This window comes from Equus asinus, chromosome 8 (genome assembly GCF_041296235.1).
Source record: "Equus asinus isolate D_3611 breed Donkey chromosome 8, EquAss-T2T_v2, whole genome shotgun sequence".
NCBI classification, from domain to species: Eukaryota; Metazoa; Chordata; class Mammalia; order Perissodactyla; family Equidae; genus Equus; species Equus asinus.
In genome coordinates this window covers 97,620,801-97,646,485 of record NC_091797.1, presented here as the reverse complement: position 1 = coordinate 97,646,485, position 25,685 = coordinate 97,620,801, and the positions used below count along the sequence as shown (strand labels likewise).

At 54.5% G+C, this 25,685-nt stretch overlaps 1 protein-coding gene and 1 pseudogene across 1 annotated transcript; one reads left to right on the top strand and one right to left on the bottom strand.

The window, feature by feature from the left end:
• Positions 1 to 163: 163 nt before the first annotated feature.
• On the top strand, positions 164 to 15,691 carry LOC123275678 (P2X purinoceptor 6-like; annotated as a pseudogene).
• A 2,707-nt stretch (positions 15,692 to 18,398) lies between these two features.
• Positions 18,399 to 21,097, bottom strand: LOC106826204 (cationic amino acid transporter 4-like). The gene is made up of 4 exons (XM_014833430.3): positions 20,116 to 21,097; positions 19,058 to 19,650; positions 18,690 to 18,798; positions 18,399 to 18,589 (listed from the first exon to the last, which is right to left on the bottom strand). Exons 1-4 carry the CDS (start codon positions 21,095 to 21,097, stop codon positions 18,399 to 18,401), a joined length of 1,875 nt encoding a protein of 624 aa, XP_014688916.3.
• Positions 21,098 to 25,685: the final 4,588 nt, after the last annotated feature.

Below are 25,685 nucleotides of genomic sequence, written 5' to 3'. Positions count from 1 at the left end.
AGCTTTTTTGGTCACTGGAGCTCCTGGGACATCATAACAGCGGTTAACAGTGGGAGGGTGCGTGCCAGGCACCCTGCTGCTTGCTGTACATAGAAAGCGTTAACTTGGCTAATCCCGTGACAATCCCACGACGAGGTATTTCTGTGACCCCATGTGACAGACGATGAGACCGTGCAGCACAGAGGTGAGTGATCCGCTCTCTGTCACATAGAGCGGTGGAGCAGGGCTCATGGGTGGATGGGCAGAGCCCCAGCCCGCACTTGGACTACTTGGGTGGGGGTGGGGGGAGGTGGGGGCACCCCTGGGGGAAACCAGGGAGGGGTCCCCTGCAACAGAGGCATTGGGGGCTCTCCTTCTCCCATGCCCTCTTCCAGCCTCCTGGACTGGGTGGACGAGCTGCTTGGAACAACCAGGGTCACCAGGGCGTGGTGGACGTGAGGGGCAGTGCAGGATCTGAGAGTGTAGGCACCTCCATCGGGGACCCCCATTCCCCACCCACTGCATCCCCACTTGGGTCCCTGCTGCCATCAGCTTTGTTGGGCCAGCAGGCCACGGACCATCAGCTGGCATGGGGTCCCCATCCTTCTACCCCAGGGTTCAGAGCAAGCAGCTTCAGAGATGGGGGCCAGGTTCTGCCCGGAGCAGGCTCCAGGGGCCCGGGTGAGGGGTGGTCTGGGGCCGGCTCTACACGCGGGATCCTAGAGGATGCTGCGCACCCTGAATTGATGCAGGAGAATCTGGCCTTCTCCCAGAAATGACTAGAACCCCTGCGGCCTCTCTAGGGATGCGATGCCACAGGTAGGGTTTGGGTAAGACATGGCCTCAGGATAGGAGAGCCCCTCCAGCGCTGCCTTCCCACTTAGTGGGTGGAGTGGTGCGCACTTGGAAAGTCTCTGGGCCTCACGGAGCCAGTGCCCAACCCACTCCCTGCCAGCTAGACGAGGGTGCCCCCTGGACCCGGCTTCTCTCTATGCTGATCCCCGTTAAATTCCCTGAGGAGGGGAAAAAAAGGAAACAAATTCTCCCAGATGAAAAACCTCGAGTCTAATTACCATTTCAGCTTCTCACTGAGAAATCCTTTACCACGTTCTTCCAGGCCAGCACTGATGGAAGGAGAGAAGGCGCCCAGGGTTTGGGTAGGGGGATTCGGATAGAGCAGTGAGCAGGGGAGGGGACAGCCCACCTTGGTGGAGGCCCCTCTGCGCAGTTTGTTGGCTTCTTCTCAGACCAGCAAGTGGGCATTTAACTCATCTGGGTCAGACGCCCTGAAAAGGAGACAGATTGTGCCTCTGCTGATGCCGTGGACCCCCGCCCTATTGCTGGTTCTCTGAAGCTGGGACCCTGATTGCTGCTCTGTGTTGCCCCCTGCCTGCCCCAGTGTGCCCTCTTCTGTGAAGGTGCTGGCTCAGGCCAGGTCCTCAGGTGCCTGCATGGCCCGACCAGTCCTCTGCTGCCCCCCTGCAGCCGTGCAGAGGAGGCTGCGCATCCTGCCCTGGCTGTCCCAGGACTCTGCAGTGGCTGTAGATGGAATTAATGGTCAGGTTCTAGATCGGGCTCAAGGTCATTCCCTGTCATTCACCTGTGCTGAGGGGCCTGACTCCTGCCTCAGGTGTGATGTCTGCCCATGATGCATGCTGCATGCCACGCCCACGGCCTGACGCCACTCCAGGCCTCAGCGTCCACCCAGAAGCCAAGGAGAAATGCACAATATCCCCTCCAGACAGTGGGGCACCCAGGGCTCCAGCCCCATGGGACCCAAGAAGCCTCAGTTTACAATCTAGAGCATGTGACTGCCTGTGGGCAAACACATGTCCCTGTACCTGCTCCTGTCACACACAGGCACCAAGCTAGTTCTGGATTGTGTGATGGGACCAGTGGGATGGCTCACCGTGGCCTTAAGAACGCTTCCTCAGACTCACACACTCACACAGAGGCACACAGGCCTTTGTGCTCCCACAGGTGGCACCCGAGGCCCCAGTTGGGTACGGGGAGAAGAGGTCCCATGATGACTGCAGGTCACACCCGTGGGTGACAGAGGGTGAGTGGTTACCCTGCCTGTGTGCACTGGTGTGCCCAACATACACCATGGACACACAGACTCCTGTGCTCAGACGTCTACACCAGGGATGCTTTGGGAGTGCTGTGTGCCTCCTGGGGGCTCATCACTCTCTTTCCCCGACAGTCTGGCCTCTACTCTGCCTTCATGGGTGCTTCGTGTAGGTCTTCCTGGCACCCCTGCGATGTGACTCTGGCCCCCACGGCCATCATGTCCCTCCTGGTCTCCTTCTACACCTCCTGTGAGCCCGCCTGTGCTGTGCTGCTGCCCTTCTCGTGGGGTTCCTGCTCTCGGTGAGACCCTCGGGCCTTCCTGCCATGGTCGGGGCTGCAGTTATGCTCTTCCTGGGGCCCCGAGGCACCTGCCTCCTGGGGCTGCCCCTGCCCTCTGCATTTCCTTCTTTGCATTCTGAGGGCTCTCCCTGTGTGTGTGTGTGTGTGTGTGTGTGGCGGTTGTGGGGGTGGACGAGGGTGTGGAGGTGCCCTCGGCCCTCAGCCCTCCCCTATTCTGCTGAGAGGCCAGGACACTTGGAGATGCGCCCAGGGCCTCAGACCCCAGCCTCCCTTTCCTGCTCTCCAAACCAGCCCAAATAGGGCGTGTCACCACCGGCCCTTAGCCCCAGTCCCACCCACACCCCATCTCCCAGCCCATGTCTGCCCATGTCCTCTGGGACCAGGCAGACCTATGACCACTCAGTATTTCCTCCTGGCAGACCGAGGTTCCTGCTGGACGTCATCTCCTGCCCCGTCAGTCATTAAAGTTTTCACCTCCACTGCTACCGTCACCATCGGCTTGGGGCAGATCAGGGTGGGCTCACTGTTGGCACCAGGGCACCTGCTGGGTAGAGGACCAAGGCCGGGTCCTGGTATGTGTGGGCTAGTCGATGTCCTGCTGTTCCAGAGCTTGAACATACAGTGCTCATGTGGGTCTCCATGAATAAACTGACCACTCAGGGCACATATTGGGGGAGGGTCAGATTCTACCACACGTCATTTGGGGACCGGTAATGACAGCCCCGCTCTGGGTGGAGTCTCCCCCTAGTGGGCTTGGTTCCCTCACTGAGCGGTTCTGTTCCACTGCCTCTGCTGCACATTCAGCCAGCAGCCGTCACAGGCCCCGAGCATCCTGCCAAACTTCCACAAGCAAACGATTCCCCCAAGCTCATTTAGCTAGATGATTCGTTTTGTGACATTTTCCAATTCCTGTTGACTGTGTTTCAAATGCCCTGCTTCTTTATGTTCCTGTTTAAACCTCTATAAGAAGCACTAGATCAGTGATCATTGGATGTTCGAGGCCGTCATTGGTTCTCCTTTCTCTGGGTCTGACGTTCCTGGGGGGCAGGAGCTGTCTTGCTCCCGACCGTGGCCGCCCATCGTTGTGCTTGGTACAAAGCAGGTCAGCGCTCAGGTGGGTGTGCAGAGTGGACCCGAGCTGCATTGTACTAATGACACCATGGTGCCCCTGCGTCGTTACCTGGTGTCCTCACCTGGGCCTCTTCGAGGCCTGGTCCCCATGGCCAGGCTCTGCCCCATGCTGGCCAAGGACAGTCTTCCCTGACAGCAGGCAGTGAGCAGATCAAGGTCCGGAGGAGACGCGTGTGTGAGAATCAAGCAGCTGACATGTCTTCCCTCTAGCTCTGTGCTGGGGCTGTATTCACACTTTCCCTGTGCTCATTTCTCACCACACCCCTGGGGGCAGTTTTCTCATCATCTCCATTTAGGGAGGAGGGAACCCCTTAGAAAGGTGGGGTGAGTGCGATTTGTATATTATGTGCACGCACATGTCAGGGGAAGCTTGGCAACTGCTGTTTCCTGGGATGGTCTGTCCTTTATTCTGGAAGTGACGTCCTTTCTTTTCAGTGTCAACAATATTCCTTGATGTCATCATTGTGCACATACAGGGCAGCTTCTTTATGCATTCTTGCTTGGCGACTCCAGGCCTCCAAAGTCATTGAACTCTGACTGTGCCATGACAGCCATTGGAGAGCCTCTGTGCTGGGGTGGGTGGGGGTCCTCCTGATCTGCCAGGACAGAAGAGGGGAGATGGAGGTTGGAGGTATCACTGCTTAAGTAGCTGGGACTTCTGTGGCACCAACACCACAGGCAGCTTTGCCCTGGTGAGTGGTGTGTGTCCAGGGGAGTGCATCATGGTCAGTGATGGTCACATGAACTGAAGGGGGACAAAGATTGGTATAAAGAACAGGTGCACAGCTTTGTGACACATCCAGAATGTCTTTGTATTTGTATTTGCTCACTTGTGGAAGGCACATTAAAGCCTGATAGATTTTAATAGACGCGTGCTCTGCACCATCACTGCAAAGTACTGATTTCCCATGATCCTTGTTTCTCTGCCTGCTGGCCCTGCTGACCCGCATTTGTGTCTGTTGTCTGCTAGAGCGTTTAGGGTTGGATTCAGGGTCAACAAAGAGCCCTTTGCAAACACTGTGGATTCTTTTCAGTTGTCTCCTGAGGCATCTGTCATGTCTGGAATCCACTCCAACCACGAGGAGGAGCGTCCCTTCAGTTCCTGTGAAATGGACTCTTCACAAGTTTATAGTTTTAAAACTGGGAATCTGGAAGATTCAATTCTTCATGAGTCTAAAATGTTTATTTCTTAATATGTTGTTTTTTCACAAACTGATGCTTTCGAAAGAGATAGTTGATGGTCCTCTTTGACTTCTGAGGTCATCCCTGGGGGCAAAGCAGTGATGGGTGTGGGTCAACCTTCACATTCAGGTGCAGATCTGTGTGACCCAAATACTGACACTTCTTTCCATTTGATGACTTCCCCGTGTCCCCTCCCCCTGAGTGATGATGATTCTTTCCAGACATTTAGGAATATGAGTTTTTAAACCTTTGATGCCTTTTTCTGAAAACTAAAACGTGGAAATCCTTGTGAATATTTCAGGATTTCCTGCTACCCAGAACGTTAACTAATAGAATTCCTCTGGGTTTTGTTGCCCTAGTTCAGATCCTTTAAGGTGAGTGAACAAGATTCTGTGCTCCCTTCTGGGAGTTACGTTCTGTGTTCAGATGCACAATGCTGTCTTTTAATCATGGGAACAGCTTTAGTGAGATATGATTCACATACAAGTCACACTCGAGGGTGTGCAATTCATGGCTTTTTAGTATATTCACAGAACTGTACAACATCAGCACAGTCGATTCTGGAAGCTTTCCACCATCCCTCTAAAGAAACACCTTCCTCATTAGGAGACAGTCCCATTTTCCCCAGCCCCTAGGGCCTAGGCAAACACAAATCCACTTTCTGCTTCTATGGATTGGCCCATTTTGCACATTTCTTAAGAATGGAATCATACAGTGTGTGACCTTCTGTGTCTGGCTCCTTTCCCTCAGCGTAATGGTGTCAGGGTCCATCCGTGTTGTGGTGTGTGTCAGCCCCTCATTGCTTTGATTGCTGAAGAATATCCATTGTGCGGCTGTAGCATGATGTATTTCTCCTTTCCTCAGGTGAGGGACATTTGGGTTGTGCCCACTTTGTGGCTCTTATGAATGTGGCTGCCGTGAACATTCCTGCACAACTTTCTGCGTGGACATCTGCTTTCATTTCTTTTGGGCGCACAGCTGGGAGCGGAACTGCTGGGTCAGATGGTCACTCTCTGTGTCCCTGTTTGGATGCCAGAGGACCTTCTCCAAAGCGCCTGCACCATTTCCCGTTCCTGCAGCAGCGTGTGAGGGTCCCAGTTCCTCCACATCCTCACCCACACTCACCGTATGTCTTTGATTCTAGCCACGCTGTGGGTGTGAAAGGGCATCTCTCTGTGGCCCTGATCGGTATTTCTCTGACGGCCGATGATGTTGGACATCTTTTCATGTGCTCAGTGGCCATTTGTGTGTCTTCTTTGGAGAAATGTCTGCTCAGCTCATTGGCCCATTTTTAAATTGAGTTGTCTTTTATAAGTGAGTTGTCACAGTCCTTTATATATTCTAGGAATGTTTCTTATCAGATGTATGAGTTGCAAATTTTTCTCTATATGGTGGATTGTCTTTTCTCATTCTTAATGTTGTCCTTTGAATCCCAAAAGTTTTGCATTTTGCTGATGTCTAATTTATGCACGATAGAGTCTTACTAGATGGAAATGATTCAGACATTAACTCACATCCTCATCAATATTTTGGTTATCTGAGTTAGAAGCCAGCTGTGAAAGGGTCAGGGAGAGATTTGAATTAGTTCATTTCAAGATTTGCTATAGATCCAAAAGATCTCGTCAGGGAAGGTATCAAATGTCAAATATTTCTTTATTATCCTTTTAATGCTCATGGGATCAGTGATCATAGCCCCTCTCTTATTTCTGAGATTAGGAATTTGTGTTTCTCTCTTTTTTTCTGAGCTAGCGTGGCTTGAGGTTTATCTATTTTTTAAGTCTTTTTTAAGAGCTAGATTTGGTTTTATTGATTTCCCTGTTCCAGTGTCATTAATTTCCTTTTTCTTTTTGAGGAAGATCAGCCCTGAGCTAACATCTGCTGCCAATCCTCCTCTTTGCTGAGGAACACTGGTCCTGAGCAAACATCCCATGCCCATCTTCTTCTACTTTGTATGTGGCACACCTGCCACAGCATGGCTTGATGAGTGGTGCCATGTCTGCACCGGGGTCTGAACTGGTGACCACCCCCCCGCCAAAGCAGAACGTGTGAACTTAACCACTGGGCCGGCCCCCAAGTGTCATTAATTTTTGTTGTAATTTTTATTATTTCCTCTCTTCTGTTTGCTTTAGGCTTCCTTTGTTCTTCTTTTTCTAGCTTATTGTGTCAGATCTTTTTTTTTTTTAATGATTGGCACCTGAGCTAACATCTATTGCCAATCTTCTTTTTTGATTTTTCCTTCTTCTTCTCCCCAAAGCCCCCCAGTACATAGTTGTATATTGTAGTTGTAGGTCCTTCTGGTTGTGCTGTGTGGGACACTGCCTCAGCATGGCCTGATCAGCAGTGCCATGTCCGCACCCAGGATCCGAACCAGCAAGACTGTGGGCTGCCAAAGTGGTGTGGGGGAACTTACCCACTCAGCCACCAGGCCAGCCCCTTTTTTTCTAAAATGTGCATTTACTGGCATAGATTTCCCTCCAGGTTCTGCTTTCACTGCATTCCACACATTTTGGTTAGTTGTATATTCATTTTCATTTAGTGGAAAATATTTGCAATTTCTCTTGAGACTTCTTTTTTTCATCCATGTGTTGTTTAATCTGCAAATATTTTGGGATTTTCAAGTTATCTTTCTGTTTTTGTTTCCTACTTTAACATCATTTTTGGTCTGACAACATACTTTATTTGCTTTCTATTGTTTCAAATTTGTTGAAGTATGATTTTTTTTTTACCTGGAATGTGCTCTATCTGGTGAATATTTCATGTGTTTTTGTTTGTTTGTTTGTGTTTGGTGAGGAAGATTGGCCCTGAGCTAATGTCTGTGACAATCTTCCAAATTTGTATGTGGGATGCTACCATGGCATGGCGTCATGAGTCGTGTGTAGGTCTGTGCCCAGGATCCGAACCCATGAACACCAGGCAACTGGAGTGATGTGTGCAAAGTTGACCACTTTGCCCCGAGGCCGGCCCTTTATGTGAGCTTTGCAGCCTAGGTGCTCTGCTGTGTTGGATGCGGTGTTTTATGAATGTTACTGAGCTCCAGTAGATGGGTGGCACCGTCCAGTCCGTCCTTCCTGAGGTTCTGCCTGCTGCATCTGTCAGTCACTGAAAGAGCGGTGTTTAGTGCTGTCGTGGGGATTTGTCTGGTTCTGTGTCCATCCACTGTGATAGTGGATTTGTCTATTTCTGCTTCCAGTTTTAACAGTTTGTCCTCACATATTTTGATGTTCTGTTGTTAGAGGCGTGTATGTTAAGGACTGTCATGTCTTCTTGAGAAGTAACCCCTTTCACATCATGGAATGCCTCTTTCTCCCTGAGAATTTCCCTTGTTCTAAAAACAGCTTTGTCTGGAATTAACACAGCTCCTCTAGCTTTCCTTGGATGTGTGCTGTCCTGACTTAATCTTGTCCTGTCCTTTACTCCTAATCCAGCTGTGTCTTTATAATGAAAGTGGGTTTCTTCTGGACAGCATGTAGTTCATTCTTATTTTTTAAAATTAGTCTGAAATCTGTCTCTTACCAGCTGCATTGAGACCATTCCTATTTAAAGTGATTATTGAAATAATTGGATTAATATCTACCACATTTCTAACTGGTTCTATCCGTTGCTTTTGATCTTCCCTTTTTGTCTAGCCCTTTTTAAATTATTTTTTGCCTTCTATGGTTTTTTTTTTTAAGATTTTATTATTTCCTTTTTCTCCCCAAAGCCCCCCAGTACATAGTTGTATATTCTTCGTTGTGGGTTCTTCTAGTTGTGGCATGTGGGACGCTGCCTCAACGTGGTCTGATGAGCAGTGCCATGTCCGCGCCCAGGATTAAACCAACGAAACACTGGGCTGCCTGCAGCAGAGGGCGCGAACTTAACCACTCGGCCACGGGGCCAGCCCCTGCCTTCTATGGTTTTAATTGAGCATTTTATATGCTTCCACTTTTTTGTGTGTGTCAATTATATTTCTTTACAGTTTTTAAATGGTTTCCATAGAGCTTACAACATAAATTTACAACCAACCTCAGTTCACTTTGCAATGACACTGTTTCATCATGGTTAGTGCAGGTCCCTTATGACAGAGTCCTCCCGATTCCTCCCTCCCATCCCGTGTAAAATGGCTCCACTTATCTGTGAACTGTTATCACCCAAAGTATTTTTATAATTATTATTTTGAACAAGATGAATCTGTTAGATCAGTTTAGAATAAGAAAAACTGAACACTGTTTTATTTTTCCTTTGATTATTCCTTCTCTGAGTTCCATCCATCCATTAGCTGAGTTTTCCTGTGGGTTGGGAAATCCCAGCCCTGATCCCATTTCGGGAAGAGATGGGACACCCCTTCTTAGACAGTTTGGCTGAGCTTTTGCTTTTTAACATCATTCTGGAAGCGTGTTCTAATGGCAGAACAACTGCTGCTGCCAAGAGCATCTCCGGGAGGGCAGGGGGCCGGAGGGGCCAATTGCTGCCCAGAAGGTGTCCCAGGGAGGGATGCGCTTTCTGCTGGACATGGGTCACCTGTCCCCTCGGCCCCAACCTGCCCCCTCCACCCCTGCCTAGAAGCCCCAAGGTGAGGAGACAGACCTGAACTCCTTGCCCGGGCACCTTGTGCCTGCAGGTCAGAGTCGGAGTCCACATCCAAACCCCGCTTGGCACCCAGGACCCCTACAGGATGCCCAGTGGCCACCGCCTCCTCCTCCCGCTCTTCCCTCTCCCAGGACCTCTTGCAGGGACCCCTCATGGTTCTGCCCATTTCTCAGTCACGGGCTCATGGCTGGGACTGAGTAAGGTGCCACCTAGAGCGCAGCTGGGGATGTGGGCGGACCCACAGGCCCGATGGACCCATCAGTGTGGCGGGCAGCTGACAGGCGCCCCCCGCAGCCAGGAGAGACATGCTCCCCTTGGCGGTCGCCTGGGCAACCCCTCGCTGTTGGTCGCTGCGGACACCACCGCTGGCCTGCGCTGACCTTAAGCCCGGTCCTGGCCAGGGCGCAGAAGGGCGCGCGCCATGGGCCATAGATGCAGGGCTGGGAGCCTTGGGGGCGCTTGTTCTCCCTGCCATCTGCGTGGGTGCAGCAGCGCTCCCCTTTTGCGGACTGAAGACACTCCCTGACTCCAGAGCTGTGCTTAGTCCCTGCGCTTGGGGGTGGGGCAGGTCTACTGGGCATCGCACAGGAGGGCCTGGGGGACCTTGCAGAGCCAGCCACCCTCCTCTCTGGAGCCAGAGTCAGGCTCTCTCTCTGTGGGTCCCAGTTCTCTCTCCTGCTCTAGCGTCCCATGTGCAGCTTCCTCCACCAGAAACATCCCTCCCCAGCTTTGCTTGTTGAACTTCAGAATCTGCAGTGTCAGCTCAGAGGGCCCTTCTTCCTGAAGCGTTCCTTGGCCCCTCCTGGGCTCTGCCACCCCTGTGCCACCCTCTCAAAGTACCTATAACCCTGTCATCCCCTCACCCCCAAGGAAGTGAGGTCAAAGGACAGGGGCGAGGGGGTGCTCCTGTCTGTGCCCTAGGGTCCAGCAGAGGGAGTGTGGGAAGGAAGGGAGGCCCAGGGCAGATGGGGGTTGGGACTGACCCCAGGACTGGGGTGGGGCTTGATTCTGTCCCCAGTGGAAGTGTCCCTTTAACACTGCTGGCCTGGCCTGGCCTGGGCCCCTGCTTTGCCTCCTGTTCAGCTGGGGCTGCAGCTGCTGTGCTGACTCCTGCTTCCAGCAGGAGCTGACAGCAGGGGCTCTCCAGGGGCCAGGACAGGCTAGGGGCTTCTGGATTACAAAACTGAGAAGTATGTGATGACCAGGAAGTGGCGGGAGGGCGCCCTGCATAGGCTGCTGCAGCTCAGGGTCCTGGTCTACTTGGTGGGTGAGAGAATGGCTCCTGGGTGGGTTGGCTGGAGGGACCCTGACTGGTCCTGCTGGGCTGAGGATTGGGGGTCTGACTCTTCAGGGGCCAGGCTGGTGGTGGTGGAGGTGGCATATTGGACAGGGGAAGGGCAGAAGGAAGGATCTCCGTCTGTCTAGAAGCCAGCAGCGACAAGAGCTAGCCGTGTGCTTGTGTCCTCCTGTGTGCCTACCTGCCCCCTTTCCTGTGCCTTGTCCTCAGCCCCGTGCTGGGCTCTGGGCGCAGAGCAGGATGGTCTTGTCCTGCCCAGGAGGCCCCAGGAGGGCAGGAGGTAGTCCCTGACTCCTGTGAGAGCTGCAGCCCTGAGGTCCCTGAGAAAGGCCACCAGCTGAGCTGGGTCAGGGGAGCCTTTGAGGAGGAGCTGGTGTGGCTGGGGAAGAGGAGGGCAAGGGCTGCTGAGGGAGGAGGTGGGCAACTCAGTCTGAGCGCATGGCTCTCTGATGCATGGCCTGAATGTCTAGCCTGTGCAGGGTGTTTGGGTGGAAATGAGGCTGGAGAAGAGGCGGGGCCTGAACGCTGTGCTGGGAGCCAATAGGGTGTGTAGGGGCTGAGTGGGTGGGGCCAGCTCTACTGCTGCTCACCCTGTTGGGGTGACAGGCCACATTGCCCATCGCCTCCTCCCCAGGTGGACCCTCCTCTCCAAAAATGGCTACCAGGAGCAGGCCCTGGACCCCCAGGTTTCTGTCATCACCAAACTCAAAGGGGTTTACGTGACTCAGATAGAGGAGCTGGGGAACCAACTGTGGGTCGTGGCCGACTTCGTGAAGCCACCACAAGTGGGTGCCTGGGTGCTGCTACCAGGCACAGACAACTCTGACCCCTCCCCTGTAGCGAGTGTGTGCAGGAGGGGACGTGATGCCAGAGGGGCTGCTGGCACTGTCACAGGGCCGTGCTCAGGAAGGACCTGACAGAGGAGTGGCCCTGGACAGGCTCTCGGGGATGTGTAAGAGGTTTCCAGGTGGACAGGGTGATGGGTCAGGAAGCTGGGCCAGAGGGACTGCATTTACAAAGGGGCATCCGGAACAGTGGAGGGTTTGGGGGCTCAAGGCTTGAGCTTGAGGGAGGTCTGGGGGGCAGGGGGCAGAGCCTGGGGCTCCTGAAGGCTCCCTCCCTGCCTTGGGCCCTGTGGGCTGGCTCCTCCTCTGCCCAACCCACATGGCATTCTGGGCCCTCCTCCCTCCACCCAGATCCTCCACAGCCCCCATTTCCTCTGTTCTGCTGATGCCCACACTGTACCCCGGGGACACCTGCCCCAGCATAGCCACCTCCTGCTGCACACCCACCTTGTCCAAGGGACCCTCTCCCTCTCCAAGGGGGGGCCTCTTTTCATGCAATGAGGCCACAACATCCCCAGTGCCAAAGCTAGACCTGGCTCAACACCTCCCTCCCGTCCATTCCCTGCTGCCCCGCTGTCCCTGTGGTCTTCCTGTGGCCCCCAGGTGCGCTTTATGCAGAGGCCAGGCTGAGCTTTCACAGGTGACACCATCAGAGCCTGCCAGCCTTTGCTTTCCACTCTTGGAGGCTCCCTTTCCATGATGGTGGCCACCAAGTTCCCAGACCTTCCTGCCACCCTGGTGCTGTGTTCCTCCTGCTGCCCCTGAGCCAGGGGCCCTGGACAGCAGCGTCCACCCTCCACCTGGCAGAACCATGTCTGTCTCAGTGCCCGATGCTTGAAGGTGCTTCCTCTCCGGGGTCTGGGACTCCCAGAGCACTTGCCCCCACCCCCTCCCGGGTGATGCCCAGAACTCTGTGACCCTGTGCAGGCACTGATGTCCCTGTTTACAGCAGAATAAGCCAGGAAGGGACTGGCCTGTGGTCCCTTGGCCAGTGTGTGGGGTTCGACTTCCCTGTGGGCCCCTCTAACAAGAGTCCTGCTCTTTGTATGCCACACCCAGAACCTCCACCCTGGCATGGGCTCACCCTCCCAGAGTCCCTCCACCATATCTAGTCTGTCATCTGAATGGGACCAGGGGAGCTGGGCCTCGAGGAGTCACTTTGCTCCCCTGGGGACAGAACTGTCAGGAGGGAAGGAGTCTCTCTCTGCCTTGGGAGACAGCGCTGCACCCCTATCTGGCCAGGGGGCTGCTCCCCCTCCCCCTCTGACCACTTCCTTTTATCTGCGCTCTCCAGCTTTCCATGTGCCCCAAACTCAGGGAACCTGGGGACTAAGCAGGGGAGGGGCGTGTCCCTGGGGACTGCAGGGCTGGGCCACGCAGGGGAGACATCTCCTGGCCCAGGACAGCTCTGCTCTATCATCACCTCAGCCCCCCTCCATCCCACTGGGGAGCTGCTGGGCTGATGAGGACTGTCCTGAAGGGGAGACGGGGATGCACAGCCACGGTAACTGTGGGCCCTGTCTTCTAGCACCGCCACTGGGATGGTGTTCAGGGGGCTGGGCTGGGATCCTGGATGGCTCCCATGTACAGGCCTGCTGGTACCTCTGTGTCACTTCTTTCTGCCAGAAGCCCTGCCCACTCCCTTCCCAGGCCCTTGGGGATTGGAGGCCTGGAGTTTGTCTCATGCTTTTAAGGCATAAAAACGGGTGAGTGTGTGATCTTCAATGGGACCCACAGGATCTGTGACATCCGGGACTAGTGCCCCTTGGAGAGTGACACTGTACCTGTGTAAATGTTCCTGACACCCAGGGCAGGTCCCAGGACCAGCAGAACCTGCCCCTTACCTCCCACACCTGCAGGAAGCCCCTGCTGGTCCAGGCTGAGAACTTCATGCTGTTCATCAAAATCACTGTCGCTTTCAGCAAGTTCAACTCTCCAAGTGAGCATGGTGGGTCCTGGCTGGCCCTAGATTCTCCTTGCCCCCTCCTGACCTGAGGCCCCAGCCACACCTCCTCTCAGGTCCAATGCCTTAGAGACATGGGACGCTATTTCAAGGGCTGCAGCTATGACCCATGCTTCAGCCCCTACTGCCCTGTGTTCCATATCAGGGACCTCATGGCCGTGGCTTAAGGGGCCTTTGAGGACGTGGCGTTGCTGGTGGGTCCGTGGGGGTAGGGTTTGTGGAGGGCTAGGGGAGAGGGTCCTGGGCCAGCGAGCTGGAGGAGCAATGATGCACTGTGTGCAGGGCAGTGCTGTGGCATCCACGTCTGCTGGGATTGTGACCTGGATGCTGGGAGCTCCAACTGCTGACCCAAGACTCCTTCCAGCTGCAGGAGATGAGCTCCAACTTCAGGTGTGGCCCCACTGCCTGCCGGCGGCTCCTCAGCCAGGTCCTCCCCAACCTGTCTGCCTGTGGTGGCCGGGAAAGACCACACCCTGGCCCATCCCTCTGGACCCTCTGCTGTGTGTGCCACGGGGTCCCATGGCAGGAGGGGGTCTCTCAGCTCCAGGTCCCCCAGCACAGGCTCCATCCAGCTTCCCTCCTGAGCCCTTTGGCCTCCACCCCATCTGTCCCCACACCCTGCTGCTGCTGGGACCCCTCACCCCAGCCCCTCCTCCACTCCACCCTGCCTCCTGCACCTCCGTCCATGGCACAGAGGGTTTCTTGTTACTTTTCCCTTAAGGTTTTATCAAAAAAATTATAAGAATCTATAGAAAACTTCAAAGATTAGTAGCATGAAAACCCGTATACACTTCATTTGATTCACCATGATTGGTTTTATGTATTTTTTTTACCATTTTTCCCCATTTGCTTTCTCTCTCCCTCTCTAGAGAGAGCTGTGTATATCTAGATGGATTTCACAGGAAACCATTGGAAGTAAGTTTCAGATATCTGGACACTCACCCCTCTCAATGCTGTCCTGACAATGAGGACCTTCCCCAGGTGACCACTGTCCTCTTGTCACTCTCAGGAAATGTAACATTGGCAGACAAACATAATAGTAAAATTTCCCCAGCTGTGCCAATAATTGTCCTAAAACTTTTTATTTTCTCATCCAAGATGTACTCAAGGCTCTTGCGTTGCATGCATTGTCATGTCTTTGAGGTTCCTAAGCAGACCTGTCCCATCCTTCTGCCCCCTCATGTCACCACATCACCCTCACGCAGAAGTGCACACAGCTACCAGGCCTGGAGGTGACACCCATGACACTGCCTTCTGGGCCCTCCTGGCCTGGCTTCACTGGCCACCCACACTCTGCTCCCCTCCCCTCTGCACTCTCCCCACCCTCCCTCTCTGCCTAGAGCTCCTTCCTGAGCCCTGGGAATCCAGCCTGAGGGGCTCCTGGCAGGAAGTCTTCCCTGGTTCCCTGGGGAGAGTGAGTGCCCCTCTCTGGACCCCACAGCCCAGGCCTGCCCCACCTCCCCCACCCCCAGTGCTGGTGTCTGTTTAAGGAGCCTTCTGTTGCCATCCCCTTAGCAGGCATGTAGCTTCTGAGAGGCAGGTCCCAGCTTGCTTGTCCCCTGTGCCCTCAGCAGTGACACGGGGCTGAGACCCAGGACTCAGGCTGGGGTGGATGGAGTCAGTGGATGAGTAAGATGAGGCCTGTGAGGGCCAGGCCACCCAGGAGTGGGCAGAGCAGCCACTGGACTCTCTCCTGCCCCAGGACAGCTGCTCACTGCGGGGAGGCCTTAGGCGTGGAGGCCCGGAGCGTGCTCAACTCTACGGGATCCACTTTGACATCCTCATCACTGGGCAGGTAGGGGTCAGGCCGGGGCAGGTGGGGGCTGGTGGTGAGGGGCAGGAGGGGGTGACAGCCACAGGCAGAGAGGCTCAGCCCAGGTCTCTCTCAGGCAGGGAAGTTCGGGCTCATCCCCACAACCCTCACTCTGGGCACTGGAGTGGCCTGGCTGGGTGTGGTGAGTCTGGCCATCATGGCTCCCTCTGGCTTCTGGCAAGCACATGCCCCCTGAGTGCCCCCCCAACCTCCCCAGGCTGATATTGACTCTTGGGGTGAGGGCTAGGGAGGTGGCAGGATGGCAGGTTGGGGGCCAGGCTGTGGGTCTGCCCTGCCTCTCCCAGATCACCCCCTTCTGTGACCTGCTGCTGTTGTACATGGATGGAGAAGCCCATTTCTACTGGCGGACCAAGCATGAGGTGGAGGCTGCAGGCCTGCCTGACCCTGGGCTACACTTTGGCGGATCGTGGCTGGAGCCCCGACCTGCTGTCCTCATCTGCAGGCAAAGGCCCCAAAGGGAACTGCCAGCCCTGAGCAGAAAGGTAGCTTCCACACCCCCACATCCGGCTGCCCAGGTGCCTTAGAGGGGGCCCAGCACCTGTTCCCTCTGCTCCTGCTGGGAGCTGGACACTGCCGCCAGGATGGGCCTGGCACCCACTTGCTGCCCCATTACTGAGGTCTGTAGCCTTTCTCTGCTGGTTGGGGGTTGGGGGCTTGGAAGGGTGGTGGCCCCAAATTTGGTGCTTCATGGATGAAGCCCTGGCAGGACCAGGGCAGGGGTGGGGGGAGAATTCCACCCTTCAGCTCCCAGACAGACTGTCCCCAACTCCAGCCTCAGCAGGTGCTGCCTGGGGACCATAGAAGCCAGTTTCATGTGGAGTTTGCAGGGAACAGACACAGGGCCCTGGCCCAGTGGGGCTCCAGCTGGGGCTGGGGCTGCAGACCCACTCCCAGACTCCATCTCCAGTGTTCCCAGCAGCTCCCCACTCTCCAGCTGTCCACCACACTGCCTATGGTCACCTCCGGCCCTGCCTGGCTCCCAGCCCTCCTCCCCCTGCCAGCAACCCCTCACAGTGAGAGCCCCTGCCCTCTAAGCTGTCCCACACTGGGGTCTGTGCAGCCAGAGTCCAAGGCCAGGGAGAAGGTAGCCTGACAGGAGGAGCTGTGGCAGCTGCTCTGTGCTGGGTTCCCAGGGCAGGGCCCCTCCCAGCTCTGGGCCTCATCCATGGAGTGAGGAGTGTGGTGGCAGATGATCCGACCCCCTAGGGCCCCAGGAAAGGGCACAGGACCCTCTTGGGCCCATACCTGCTCAGCTGATGAGCACCAGCCCCTTCCTGTTGGCAGCCCTTGGGCTGTGGAGGGCTGGGATGGGGGAGGGGGCGGGGTCTGAGTTGGTGGGCATGGGGTCCTTTGGAACCTTCTCTATGTCTTCTTGGTGACCCCTGCCCCATAACCTAGAACCTTCTCACCAGGGTTCCTGGGAGCCATGGGGTGGGGAGGTTGTATATCTGGACACGTATGTCAATGCTGCCCAAGGTCACACTTGGGAATGTGTCTAGGCAGCTGCCCACCCAGCCAGAGGCAACTGCATGAGGACTATGCTCTGACCAAGACCAGGGCCTGGAGAGAATGTCCCTAACAGAGGACATGGAAACCCCAGCAGGCTGGCCTGGTTCTGGCTCTGGAATCCTCCTGGGGGCCTGAGTCCTGCCTGCTGGAGAATTTCCCCGTGTCCTGGGCCCATGGTCAGGAGTGGAGGGATGGGGCTTCAGGAGCCAAGCCCTCTTTGGGTACCAGGGAGTGGCAGGGTTTGGGGTACTCACCCCAGGGAAACAAGGGGCTGCCTCCTGATGGGTCCCTGGTGAGCAGGGCCGTGCTGGCAGCTTGCTGGTGGAGCGACATGGGCCAGGCTGGGGAGGGGAGGCCTGGGGCTCAGGCTGGGTAGCATCTGGAATCATCTGGCACCTGGAGCCTCAGCAAAGCCTTGGGTCCCTGCTGCCTCTCACCCCCAAGGCAGTGTCCATGGGAGGTGGGTTCAGAAGGGCTGGGGTGAGAGGTCACAACCCTGAGGCCTGGTTATTGGAGAAGGGTCACGTGTCCCTGGTTGTCCTTGGGGCCCAGAGAAAGTGATGTTGAGGCTGCAGAGAGTGGAGGAGTAACGCCGCCAAAGCCAGCATCTTCCTGTGTGGTCCTCACAGGCAGGAACAGGGAGGGGGAGACGTCTATGGTAGATGAAGCATGGCCTTGGGGAGACCACGGGGAGTGCAGGGTGGGCCTGGGGACACCCAAGGATGGGGCCACACCACCACAGCTGGTGGAAGGTCCCTGGAGCATGTCCAGGTGCTTGTGCACCCACCTGCCCGCGTGTGTCCCATCCTGAGCCTTTATCACAAAGCCCTGAGGGGGCAGGAGGGAGAGAAGTTGCTGGAAGCTGCAGACAGCCTTGGGCTGGGAAACAGCTGCTACCTCTGTCTGCTCGTGGGTGCACACCCAGGGGACCATGTGTGCCATGTGTGCCTGTGCCTGAGAGATGTGTGTGCCTGGGCAGGGGGCCTCTCCATCTGGGTCATGCCTCAGGATATGCCCTGCTCTCTGGGGGCCCTGGGAAACTGAGGGGAACCCCGGACTCCACCACCCTTTCTAGGAGGCCTCCTTGGGGTCTAGACTCTGCTCTCTGGATGTGCCCCTGAGGGGACAGGTGGGGAACCTGAGAGGGAGCCTGGCCCCACCCTGTCTTGGATCCCTTTGTGCCTGGTGTGTAATACTCTCCTGTAAGCTGGCCAGAGTGCACTGGCCTGAGGGCTGGACAGTGGGACCCAGGCCTGGCCATGTCCCTGACTCAGGGCTGTCCCAGGGCTGGCACTTCCCCCTTACAGAACCTCAGTATCTTTGATTTTTTCCCTGAACAATCATCTGGTTCCCAGGGGCATTAAGGACTTAGTGCCACAAAGAGGCCATAGTGGACATGGCAACAGGCTATGTGGCTTTCTGAGCAGTGATTGCTGTGGATCCCTGGGGTTCAGGCCTCTTCCCTGCCGGCCCTACTGCACCTGCCTAGGTAGCTGGAGTTGGCCATAAACTGGAAGGTGCTGAGCAGAGTCCACCACACCAGCGCTGGCCATGGCCTGCTCCCAATGACTTGAAAAACAGCACCTGGGGAAAGATCCTGAGGTCCTGAGGACTTCCTGGCATGTTCAGATCTGCATACCAGACCTGCCTTGGAGAGAGGGGCTGCCAGCCCCTCTGACCTCCTGAAGAGGTTGGGGAGGGAGGACAGGACCCCAGAAGTCCTCATGGACTGGCGGGCTGCTCTGTGTGGCCAGGCTCCTGGGCCAGTGCCTGACTAGGGGGCTGCAGGGCCTGCACCGTCACCTCCAAGCTGCTGCTGGGGACCACCATGTAGCATGTGGCCATCACCCCTGGCTGCTCCTGCTGTTTCTCCTTGCTGTGCCAGATGCCATAGCCAAAATACACCGTGAGTCCTGCAAGGGTGGCACAAGGCTGAGGGGCAGGTCCCAGCCCTGCTTCCCTGCTTGCCCTCCTCCTGCAGCCCCTTGGGGTCCCAGCTTGGCCTCCACTCACCGATCAGCAGCCAGATGGAGAAGCTCAGCCAGGTCAGGTAGCTCATCTGCAGCATAAGGATGACGTTGAGGGGGATGCTCAGGGCTGGAGTCAGGAGCACCATGGGAACCTGAGGAGACAAGGGCAGGGCTGGGCTGGACTGCAGGGAAGGGCTGCTGGCCCAGGGCTTGAATTCTCAGGAGTTCACAGAGCCATTCTCTGCCTCTGGAGATTCCGGAGACAAGGGCCCACCCGCCATGCAGAAAGAGGGGTGTGTGGTACTGGCCTCCCCTGCCCTGCGGCCCTGGTGCATCCTGCCATGGCAGAGGAGGAAGGGGTGAAGGGAGCCGGCTGGGCTGAGCGCTGTGGGTGCTGGCTGGAGGAAGTACCTGAAAGGTGTCCTGCTGGTGCTGTTGCTGGTGGGCCCCCAGGACTAGGAGACTGAGCAGAAAGGTGGCGGAGCTGAGCAGGAGCAGCAGGGTATAGCCCCAGGGCAGGAGGTGCAGGGCTGTGTCCTGGAAGACCAGCACGAAGTCCAGAGTGATGGCTGAGGCCACCAGGATATCGAGGGTGCAAGTCACAGCGGCTCCAGGCCTGCACCCACCCAGGAAGCGGAGGTAGGGCCTTAGGGCTGCTCGCAGCTGCCTGGGCTCAGGGAATGAAGCCTGCTCTGTGCTCTCAGGGCTGCCTGAGTCCTGAGAACTGGATGGAGGGGCCTTTCGGAACCGTAGAATGATAATGCTGGTGGCCACAAATGTATAGGCCAGCAGTGCACCAATGGACAGGAAACGGACAAGTGCCTGGAGGTCCAGCAGCAGAGCCAGGAAAGCCATGAGGACCCCGAACACCAAGAGGCCCACCATAGGCACCTGGGTCCAGGGTTGCATGTGGGCAAACACCTGGAAGAAGAGCCCGTCGGTGGCCATGGCATACGTTGTTTGTGGCAGGAAATGGAGAATTCTGAGCAGGACACTGGTCATGGCTGTGACAGAAGATGGGAGACTGGTCAGCATAGTGCACAGGCCCACCAGGTGCTGCTGCTGGGGGCCAGCACATGGGTGGCCCCTTGAGAAAATGGGCATGAGTTTTTCTGGGCTCTGAGAGTGAGCCTGAATATATGTGGATGCTGGATTGTTCCCCCTCACCACCCAGGAATGGGACAGCCCAGTTTAGGTGACAGACCCACTGGAGAATATGATGAGGGCTGAGTCCCTCTGCCTGGAAGGATCTGGAAGCACATCCCCAGAACTGACATTCTATGTACAACTGGGAGGGGCGGTGAGTAGGTCCCTCCTCACAAGCCTGGGTGGAGAGTCTAATCATTAGCCCCTTCCTGGGCCCAGGATGCAACTGGGAGCACAGGCCCAGAAGGAGATGTGCTTCCTGGAGGCTTAGGGCAGGGCCCACTGCCATGTCCCCTCCCATCTTTTCCAGAAAGGCCCCTTACCACAGATGGAGCCAGTCACCATGAAGTAGCCCGCCCAGCTATAGCCCCGCTGGTGGAAGGCATCTGCGAATGCTGAGTCAGGGTCCAGGCTGTGCCAGGGCACCATGAGGGTGACCACAGTGCAGACGAGGATGTAGGCACCAGCCACTACACCAACTGAGATGGTGATGGCCATAGGTACAGCTCGCTTTGGTGTCTGGGCCTCCTTGCTGGAGGCAGAAATGATACCAAAACCCTCACAGGCATAGAAACAGGTGGCAGCACCAGCCATGATGCCGGGGAAACCAAAGGGCACAAAGCCACCTTCCTCAGTGCTCCAGTTGTGCGGGTTGGCCAGGACAAACTCCAGGATGATGATGAAGAGGATGACGACTAGGTTGAAGGCAGAGAAGATGTAGTTGAGCCAGAAAGAGACACGGGCTCCACAGGAGATGAATAAGGAGGCCAAAACTGCAATGAGAGCAGCCAAGAAGTCTGGGTACTGGGCCAGGAAGGTCACCTGCCAGATGCCCACGTGGGTGACAGTGAAGCTGCGGATACGATGGCTGAAGATGGCATCCAGGTAGGTGCTGCAAACGCGGGCCACAGCAGCACCACCAATTAGGCACTGAAAGAGCACATTCCAGCCGGTGAGGAAGGCCCACAGCTCACCCATGGACACGTAGGTGAACAGGTAGAATATTCCAGCACAGGGCACACGCACTGCAAACTCCGCATAGCATAAGGTTGCCAGCAGGGCGGCCATGACGGCCACACCAATGGACACGAGCAGCACAGGGCCAGCCATCTCCTTGGTCATAGTGCCAGTGAGTAGATAGATACCCATGCCTACCATGCCACCCACACCCAGCAGGGTCACCTGCAGTGTGGTCAGGCGGCGCTGTGGCAACCTCTCCATGCTGGGCTCCTCCAGTGTCTTCAGCCGGTTCAGCTTCTGGCAGAAGCGTGCCAGGCTGGCGGTGCTGGGCAGTCCCCAGGCCATCGTGGGTAGCTGAGATGAGCACCAAGCCAGCTGCTGGCACCTACAAAAGTCAGAGAGGAGTGACACGTTGCCCAGACAGGTCCTGACCAGGCTTCAGTTCTCGCTCTGACCCTGCCCTGGGGACTCAAGCCTGGAACCACTGGCACCTGGAGGGCTGGATGAGGCCGGCTCAGGGCCTGGCAGCAGGGTGGGCAGGAGGACTCAGGGAAGCATGGGGATCCCTTCGGCCTGCCTCCTGGGCAAGGGACTGGGTGTTTGGGAGGGGCCCTGAGGGTGGGGAGGGGGCAGCCCCAGGGAGCCTGGTTAGGAACCACTCCAGTGGTCTTGGATCCCAGCAGGGTGGAAACCTGAGGTCTCCTGCGAACTGGGCCAGACCTCCAGGACCCACAAGAGGAGTGGCTCTGTGGCCTTGGTCATAGCCCAAGTGGCCACCTGGCCTGGGACAGTGAATTTTATCCCCACCTTCAGCACCCCCAGACTGGTGCATCAGCTCACCCTGCTGGGAATGGGGGCATCCTTGGACCTCTGCCTGAAGCCAAGGCCCCACCTCTCAACACGACATGCCACCACTGCAACCCTGCCAAAGTCACTTCCGTTTCACCCCTGTCCCCAGGAAGGAGCCTTCAACTCCTCTCCTGTCTGAGGCAGCCCTGTAGGACTTGCTGTGACTCACCTGCTATTGCCACCACCACTATGTGTGCTGCAGTGACCTCCACCCCTGGGCACAAGCTCCAGCCCTGGGCCCTGCCTCGTCATCACACACTCACTCAGCTCACCCTGCCCACACCTCACACAGTCAAGACAAGACTCTCAGGTTCTAGGGAAGCCCTATGAGTGTGCTCAATTCACAGATGAGGAAGCCCTGGTCACCAGGTAAGTGACTAGCCTAGGCCACCAGGGTGGCCTTGGGAGGCAGGTGGAGGTTAAGGTCCAGGTCTGGCGTGGGGTCTGGAGCCCACCTGCTTTCCACTGCTGCAGATGCCCTCCTTGATCCTTCATCCCAACACACAGACTCCACCAGCTGGGCACCATCCAGGCCTTTTGACCCTAGGAGGTGTGGGGGCTGCGGGAGTCAAGCAACACACTGGTAAGATGAGGGTCTGAATGTGGCTGAGAGGCCCTGGGCAGTCCCTGACCTCTGGCACAATGAGATGGTAGTAGGCGACCCTCATCCACTCACAAGGGAGTGCCCCACATTGGGGAGTATTCTGTGAATTGGCAGAAGTTGTGCTGGCTGTTCTGAGCTTCTAGCTACAGACAGTGTCCTGAAAGGAGGCAGGCAGACCCCTGGGGATGACCTCCAGCCCTCCAGCTTGGGGCACCCTAGGGCCCTTCAGATGCCAATGGCAGCCCCTCCCAGCCCAGGAGCACCTGTCAAGCATGGAGGACCCTGGGGGACCCTCACCACAGTTCTCCACTCATGGATATCCATGAGAGGCATCGTGGACTGAGCATCTGCTCCATGCCAGTCCCTGCATCATGGGGACACATCATGTTTCTCATCACATGACCATCACAAACACCCTCAGGCTTATTTATTCCTGGGGCTGAGGGGTCTTTGTCCTTCTGCTCTTCCCACTCCTTTGAAAGTGGAAAGGTTGGTGTCACAGGGTGTGAACTTCTCTACAGCAAAATGAGGACAATCCATCCAAGCAAAGCAAAACCAAAGCAGTCATCCTCTTCCCCCAGAACTCTCTCCATGTTGTCAGGTTTCTATGTGGTTTGTAGGATAGAACGTTAGGGGCACCTGCAGGCTGTCTGGCTCAGTGGGCTGGTGACAGGATGGTGGACTCCCAGACAAAATGGTGCCACTTGGAGCACTCTGCCTTAGCCAGCCCCCTGCTCCCTTCTGGTATTTGGCTGACATTGTCTTGAGGAGCTTCTCAGATGGGCTCCCACTTCCTGCAGGGGTGACCCCTCCAGCACCTCGCTCCTGTGTGGCCTCAACATGACTGAGCAGATGTTTCTTGCTCTGAAACACCTTCACAGAAACCCAGAAAAGTGCATTTCCAAACAAGAGGCCTGGGCAGTTGTGTAATAGGAGTTCCCCCAAGGCCTGACCAATGGCCACCTGAGAGCTGGAGTGCAGGGTTTCAGAGCACTGACTTTTCATCTACCCAGAGAGGGGCTCTCACCACACCCCCTTCACAGGCACCACATCCAGTGGATATTCATGGCCAAGCATGGTCGACACAGTAAACTAAACTTCCAGGGACATGGCTGGGCCAAGGGCTGGACCCCAGTGACCAAGGCAGTTACACAGAGCAACACATGGAGATGCAGTGAAGAGAAAGCACCAAAAATGCAAGAAGAAGAGAGAACACTTCCCACCTCATCCTACACAGCCAGGAGTACCCTGACACCAAACCCGACAAAGACATCACAAGAAAACTACAGACCAACAATTTTCCTCAGCATAGATGCAGAACTACTCAACTGAATAGCCACAAATTGAATCCAGAAACAAATAAAACGGACCAGGCGGTATTTATCCTAAGAATGCAAGATTGATTTCAAATATGAAAATCAATCAATGTATTATGCCAGACTAATAGAGTAATAGAGTAAAATAATAGAGTAAAGGACAAAAACAACACTGTTTTCTCAACAGAGACAAAAAAAGCCAGTCAACAAACCTGGAAAAGAAGGGACCACCCTCAAACTGATGACAACCGTCTACGAGAAAACCTCAGCTGCTGTGCTCACTGGTGAGAGACTGAAAGCTTTCCCTTTGCTCAGGAACAACATCGGGAGGTCCTCTCACCACTTGTACCCAACATTTTACTGGAGGCTCTGGCCATGGCAATTAGGTGAGAACATGAAATAAAAGGAATCCAGATTGGAAAGGAAGAAGTAAAACTATCTCTAGCCTCAGATGACATGATCTTATGTAGACAAAACACTAAGGAATCCACACAAAAAATATTAGAACTGATAAACAGGTTCAGCAAAGGTGCAGGACATCCGATCAATATACAAAAATCAATTGTATTTCTATACACCTACAATGAATGATGCAGAAGCGAAATTAAGAAAATAATTCTGCCTGCATAGCATCAAAAAGAATAAGTTTATGTATAAGCATAATTAGAATAAATTTAACAAGAGAAATGCAAAACTTGTACACTGAAAACTACTACACATCATTGAAAAAAATTAAAGAAGACCTAAATAAGTGGAAAGATATCCCACGTTCATGGACTGGAAAGCTTCATATTATCAAGATGACAATACTCCCCAAATTGGTCTGCAGATTCAGTGCAATGCCTAGAAAAATCCCAACTGTCTATTTTGCAAAAATTGTCAAGTTTATTATAAAATTCATTTGCAGATACAAGGGACCCAAAGAAGCCAAAACAATTTTGACAAAGAACAAGGTGGAGGACTTACACTTTCTGATTTCTAAACGAAGCTAGAGGAATCAAGACAGTGTCTTACTGACATAAGGATAGACATATATCGATCAATGGAATAGAGTCCAAAATAAGGTCAGTTAATTTTTTAAAATTCATGGCCAATCTACATTTATGGACAATTGATTTTTTAAAAATAGACTTTCCATTTATTTTTAAGAATAAAACAAGGTGGAGTTCTCATACACTCCAAGCCCCTACACATGCACACCATCCCCCACTCTCAACATCCCCCAGCAGATCAGTACATTTATTATTACTGATGAATCTGCGTTGACACATTATTATCACCTACAGTCCATTGTTTACATTAGGGCTTACTCTTGGTGGTGTACATTCCATGGGTTTTGACAAATGTATAATGACGTGTGCACACTATTACAGTAAGCCCTAAAAATCCTCTGTGCTTCACCTCTTCATCCCTCCCTCCCCACTAACCTCTGGCAACCACTGATCTTCTCACTGTCTTAACAATTTCACTTTCTAGAAGTCATATAGTTGGAATCAAATTGTACACTAGGTAGCCTTTTCAGATTGGCCTTTTTCAGTTAGTAATATGCATTTAATGTTGTTTTATGTCTTCTCATGGCTGGATAGCACTTTTCTTTTTAGCACTGAGTAATGTTTCTTGTCTGGGTGGACCACAGTTTATTTATCCATTCACCTACTGAAAGACGGCTTGCTTGCTTCCACGTTTTGCCGATTATGAATAAAGCTGCTGTAACATCCATGTGAAGATTTTTGTGTGGACAAAAGGTTTCAACCCATTTGGGGAAATGCCAAGGAATTTTGTTGCTGAATCATATGGTAAAAGTATGTTTACTTTTGTAAGAAACTGCAAACCTTCTTCCAAAATGGCCGTGCCATGTAGCCTTCCCATCAGCATTCCTGTTGCTCCGCATCCTCAGCAACATTTGCTGTTGTCAGTGAATTGGATTTTTGCATTCTAACAGGTATTTAGTGGTATCTCACTGTTGTTTTCATTTGAAATTCCCAAATGACATAGGATGTGGGGCATTTTTCATAGGCTTATTTGCCAGATGAATATCTTCTTTGGTAAGGTGTTTGTTCAGAACTTTGCCCATTTTTAATTGGGATGTTGGTTTTCTTATTGTTGATTTTTAAGAGTAATTTCTATATTTTGGATAACAATCCTTTATCAGCTATGTCTTTTG

Coding starts and splice junctions, on each gene's coding strand:
- LOC106826204 (XM_014833430.3), bottom strand. CDS start 21,097: ATGGCCTGGGGACTGCCCAGCACCGCCAGCCTGGCACGCTTCTGCCAG. Junction 19,651..20,115: donor GGTGACTGGCTCCATCTGTG/GTAAGGGGCCTT, acceptor CTTCTGTCACAG/CCATGACCAGTGTCCTGCTC. Junction 18,799..19,057: donor ACCAGCAGGACACCTTTCAG/GTACTTCCTCCA, acceptor TTGTCTCCTCAG/GTTCCCATGGTGCTCCTGAC.